General features: G+C 43.0%; 3 protein-coding genes across 3 annotated transcripts in view; 1 reads left to right on the top strand and 2 right to left on the bottom strand.

Moving 5' to 3' along the window:
- psme2 (proteasome activator subunit 2) overlaps window positions 1-3,945 on the top strand; it is a 4,618-nt gene extending 673 nt beyond the window's left edge. The window contains exons 3-11 of the mRNA XM_034862865.1: window positions 1-51; window positions 132-218; window positions 1,901-1,949; window positions 2,049-2,146; window positions 2,256-2,324; window positions 2,496-2,563; window positions 2,758-2,812; window positions 3,576-3,662; window positions 3,748-3,945. The exon at window positions 1-51 is cut by the window's left edge and continues 12 nt beyond it. Coding sequence (XP_034718756.1) covers window positions 1-51; window positions 132-218; window positions 1,901-1,949; window positions 2,049-2,146; window positions 2,256-2,324; window positions 2,496-2,563; window positions 2,758-2,812; window positions 3,576-3,662; window positions 3,748-3,828 — 645 coding nt within the window. The 3' untranslated portion in view covers window positions 3,829-3,945. The remainder of the gene's footprint in view (window positions 52-131; window positions 219-1,900; window positions 1,950-2,048; window positions 2,147-2,255; window positions 2,325-2,495; window positions 2,564-2,757; window positions 2,813-3,575; window positions 3,663-3,747) is intronic.
- Window positions 1-5,000, bottom strand: part of LOC117938319 (E3 ubiquitin-protein ligase RNF31-like) — a 39,064-nt gene that overhangs the window by 27,867 nt on the left and 6,197 nt on the right. The gene's annotated exons all lie outside the window — the stretch shown is intronic.
- The window catches only part of lsm5 (LSM5 homolog, U6 small nuclear RNA and mRNA degradation associated), a 3,121-nt gene continuing 2,189 nt past the window's right edge, over window positions 4,069-5,000 (bottom strand). The window contains exon 5 of the mRNA XM_034862866.1: window positions 4,069-4,338. Within this exon, the coding sequence (XP_034718757.1) occupies window positions 4,306-4,338 (33 nt within the window). The 3' untranslated portion in view covers window positions 4,069-4,305. The remainder of the gene's footprint in view (window positions 4,339-5,000) is intronic.

Raw genomic sequence — 5,000 nt, 5'->3', positions numbered from 1 at the left:
TTCTCCAACTACATCCCCCAGAAGATCGTACAGCTGGATGCTCTGCTGATGGTCTGTAACTTCAGTATTTGACCACTCAGCTCAGTAACCCTTCACCTGTGACCTCTCTTCATCTGTCTGTGTGTTTTCAGGATGACGCCCTCAGTATCACAGACATGTCCTCGCTGCAGGCTCCCCTGGACATCCCCATACCCGACCCCCCCGCCCCAGAGGAAGAGGTGAGACCCCTGCTTCCATCCACCAATCTCCCACCGCCAGATATCTTAACCCCTAGAGCACCACCATATAGCCATCGTTACCTCCAAAATACCACGTAAGACACTGAGACCCTGAGGAACACCGTAGTAAAATAAAGGCTGTGATTTGGGATAAAAAACATTTGACATTTGAAGATGGCGAGCACTTCTGTCCTGGAAACTGATGAGATAACTTCTTTTATGAAAGCCTCTGAGTTCACTCGGTGTGTAGTTTGTGTTTGTAAAGTTTCACGAGGCTGCGATTATCCTTCCAAGAGGGACGATTCTCTCCTGACCAATGGGCAGTGATGTCGGCCAAGCTCGCCAGCGGTCCCTCGGGTCTCTTATTTAAAAGCTAGTCAGGCATTTAATGCTTTTAATCAGACAGAAACAGAGAGGAAAGAGAGCAAGAGGTGCGGCAAAGGGCCCAGAGCCGGACTCGAACCTCGGCCACTGCTGTTAGGACTGAGCCTTGATGGTACGCACCATACCAGGTGACCTAACAGGGTCTAGGGGACCTAAGATAACACTTCCAAACCCACAAGTGCAGATTAAATACTTTGCATGCGTTAACCTGGCTGCAGATGACTTGTTTTGGTTCCCTTATTTTCATCCGGAGGGGGCTTGAGCCAACTTGTATTCAGCTCTTAATGATTACACACAGGTGGAGGGAGGAGAGCTATAATAGGAGTGAGAATGACTTCAAAACGAGTGAAACCTGTCCTGTAGCCAGATTGCATTCTGGTCTATTGCCCTCTGCATTGTAACTCGGTCCTGAGGCCTTGTCTTGTATTTGTCAAAAATGTTAAGTTTTTTTTTTTTTATGTTCCTGTTGTCCTCTGGGTCAAATTTGACCCCTTTTCAAAATGTTTCTAAATCCGAAATTTGGGGCTCCTTCAATCAAATTGTAAAAAAATAAGAACATGGATGGTTCCATACGATGCTCCTCACGAGTTAAATAACCGATCGGTTCACTATTTTCATTGAATTTGGGTGTTTTATTTCATTTCATAGCATTTTAAGAAAAAGCAGAGATTTAAGAACACTGGAAAAAGTGACGTAAATGGAGGAAAAAAAAACAAATGTTTTAAAAAAACGCAGAAATAATCGACAAAGACACAAAAAAGTGAGAAGGAACTTTGGGGATAGTTAGAAAACGTCAAAAAGTGACAACAAATGTTGGAGAAAGCTTCAAAAATGTCCAAAAGATTCGACAAAGACCTTCGGGAAAAGTGACAAAAGTGTTTTAAGAAGGTTTTAACTTAAAATTTTGACCCAGAAAAACTAAATGTCGGTCGACAACTCGAGGGTTAATACTCCAGTTGGAAGTATGCTTACATGGTGACATTCTCAAATATACTCTGTTGCCAAATTATTCGGTACACCTCCCTAACACTGCTGCAGTCGAACACAACAGGCTGCAGTAAATCCTCCGTGACCTTTTTAATCAGTTTTTGTTGAAGATGTAAGATCATGTGGGAGGCTTTGTGGGGCTGTTGGACTGTTTTGCGTTGTTGAGAAAGATAATTCTGTTTTGTTTCTTTCAATGAGGGTAAACAACAGAAACACTTCTCTACATGAAGATAAACTCATTTACATACACTACATGACAGAACCCATCCTGTTATAGCTGTCGATTTGAACACGTATACTTGATCTCACAGGAAATGGAGACGGATAAGAATGAAGACGATGAGAAGAAAAAGAAGAAAGGTAAAGTGTTTCCTTTTATTTTGTCATCTGCAGTCAAGACAGAGCAAATGACATGACGTATGGTAAAAAAATGCCTCGTGTCTCCTCCCTGTCCTCCAGCTCCAAAATGTGGCTTCATCAAGGGGAATGAGAAGATCATGATGCTTCTAGAGAGGGTGAAACCAGAGATAGTGGCTTTCAGAGAGGCCATCATCACTGTAAGTGACTCGCTCTCACGATGAAGAGCGTGTTGAACCTCTTCTCTGAACAGCGTTGTCTGACATGTTGACGCTGTTTGAGTTAAACACGTCTGCTGTGTCGCTGTAGGTCTCCTGCTGGATTCAGCACCTCATCCCCAAAATAGAAGATGGAAATGACTTTGGGGTCGCAATCCAGGTACGTCCTCCGCCGCCAGGGCATCTCGGCCCATATCCGTCAAGTTTTTGTGAAGTTTTAATGAATTTAAAAAAAGTCAAAAAAGTCATAGTGTAGTATGTCGGAAAAAAAGTCATAGTATAGCATGTTGTGCATTTTGTGAAGTTTTAATGATTTTTTTTTTTACCACAGGAGAAGATCTTGGAGAGAATCACTGCTGTGAAGACCAAAGTTGACGGTTTTCAGACCAACATCAACAAGTAGGTTGGATGTAAATGTGGCACATGGGCGATTACGTCTAGTTTAGTTTAATAATGAATTATTAAGTAATGCAAGATTTCTAGACTCTTCCAAATCAGGAAATGTACTGCATGTATTTTTTATACGTGTATTTTTGGATTTGAGACTCCTATTTTCTGACTTTGGTTAAAACCATTTGTGTTTAATTCTCCAGGTACTTCTCAGAGAGGGGGGATGCGGTTGGAAAAGCTTCCAAAGACACTCATGTGGTGAGTGTTCCCAATGTCTTTCTCTTATAGAACATCTACAGTTTTCTCACTGTTAACAAATCCCATAAACGTGGCCGGGTGAGCTCAGTTGGTAGAGCGGGTGCACACACACACACACACACACACACATATCTATATATATATATATATATATATATATAGATTTACTCCTCAAGGCAGCGGCCGTGGGTTCAACTCCGACCTATGGCCCTTTGTTTGCATGTCATTTCCCCTCTCATGTCTTCATCTGTCGTGAACATAAAGGCCTAAATGACCCTAAAAAAACATTGAAAAATCAGAGCATTCACAAAAACCACTCAAATGAAGCTCTCTTTTATTGTTGAGGGGGGGACCATGAACACAAATGGGGGGGGGGGGGGGGGGGAAACCACTGCACTGTAACACCAAATGTTGATTAATCCACCGCTGAAAATAAAAAAACGCTCTTTCCTTCCTAAAAAAAACTAGAAACATTTTATTTTGAAATTGAACTATATTTGTGTGCTGTCTTTGAAGGTCTTTAGTTGGAACCAGAAAGGCTGATTAACACCAGCCTTGATCTTCAAAGCTTTGATAAAATGATTATTATTGGGGTGGCAGTAGCTCAGTCCGTAGGGACTTGGGGTGGGAACCGGAGGGTCGTTGGTTCAAGTCCCCATACGGACCAAAGTGGGCACTGTGGAATGGATTACTGCAGTGTAAATTCCCCACTGGGGGTCAATACATTTCTAGATAGGTTGAACTCTTGTGTCTCTACCTGCAGATGGACTACAGGTCGCTGGTCCGCGAGAAGGACGAGGCCATCTACTCTGAGATCAGAGTCATCGTGCTCGACATCCGCGGCTTCTACGTAAGTCGGAGAACTGATCACCGATCAGAACCACAAGCATCCACCCCAACAACGCTCAACACGTTTCTCTATCTGTTCCCCGTAGGCCGAGCTTTACGACATCATCAGCAAGAACCTGGAAAAGGTGACCAATCCGAAAGGAGAGGAGAAGCCCTCCATGTACTGAAGATGGGGGTTCTGGGGGTTTGGGGGGGACAAGGTCTACAACTCTCCATATACTCTGCTCCTTCTGACCCGTAATGCTGCATGTGCATTACTCAACCTTTTACTTATTCTTCTCAAAGATAACTGGATCAAGGTGATTAAATCTCTGCTGTTGTATGAAAACACTTTGGTTCTGTACCAACACTTGCACTAAATTTAAGTTGTACAACTATGAGTTTAAAATAAACAAAACAAATACAACCCAATAAAGACATTTTTTTTATTTGTAAAAAGAAAAACCATTTTTTTTGTCATGTGTGATTTACAATGTACTTGTGATTTAACCCTTTTCATGACAAATACTCAATTAAGAATCATACAAAAATATTATCCTCCCTCAAAATCAAAGGGGGAAGACCAATACCATGGTAACGTAAGAAACAACAGAGCAAAATATTAAATCCACAACACAAATCTGCCTTCAGCGATGATTCTCAGCTCACACTTCAGGACCTTCTCCTCCAGGAATGAGCTGCAAGAAAGAAAATATGGAAATAAATCATCATGTGAAGGTCTAAAAACACAGAAAACAGGTTGTGTGAAGGTATAAAGTGCTCATATTATGCATTTTTTCAATCTTTTTGGGCATAAAATAGGTTTACAAAGTGCAAAAATCCCTCCTAAAAAGGTAGACTCCACCACCCACACTACACACTTTTACATCACATGTCATTTAGCTGATGCGTTTATCCAAAGAGACTTCCAATGAAGTGGTTTCAACCCTTTGCATGATAATAATAATTAATAATTTATACTGTGTATTGATCCCCAGTGGAGAAATTACACTGTTAGTAAATGGAGAGATGTCAGAGTGGGGGGGGGGGGGGGGGGGGGGGGGGGGGGGGGGGGGGGGCTGCCAGCTGGACCAGCGCCCTGAGCAGTTGTGGGGGTTAGGTGCCTTGCTCATGGGCACCTGGCAGTGCTCAGGAGGTGAAGTGGCAAGTGGCCTTGAACCGGCGACCCTCCGGTTCCCAAACCCAACTTCCCACTAAGCTACTGCCATCCCGAGCGATTCAACGCAGACCTGGATCATCTGAAACGAGCCCTCATCCTCTTCTTCTGACTGGCTAGTAGTCCTTACCTAGGTACTGTCAGGGCCCTCATGCTCTGCTCCTGACTGGCTAGTAGTCCTTA

The sequence above is a fragment of the Etheostoma cragini genome, chromosome 22, assembly GCF_013103735.1.
Source record: "Etheostoma cragini isolate CJK2018 chromosome 22, CSU_Ecrag_1.0, whole genome shotgun sequence".
In the NCBI taxonomy this organism is placed as follows: domain Eukaryota; kingdom Metazoa; phylum Chordata; class Actinopteri; order Perciformes; family Percidae; genus Etheostoma; species Etheostoma cragini.
Note: the sequence above shows the minus strand (reverse complement) of the source record. Positions and strands in the feature narration are given on the sequence as shown.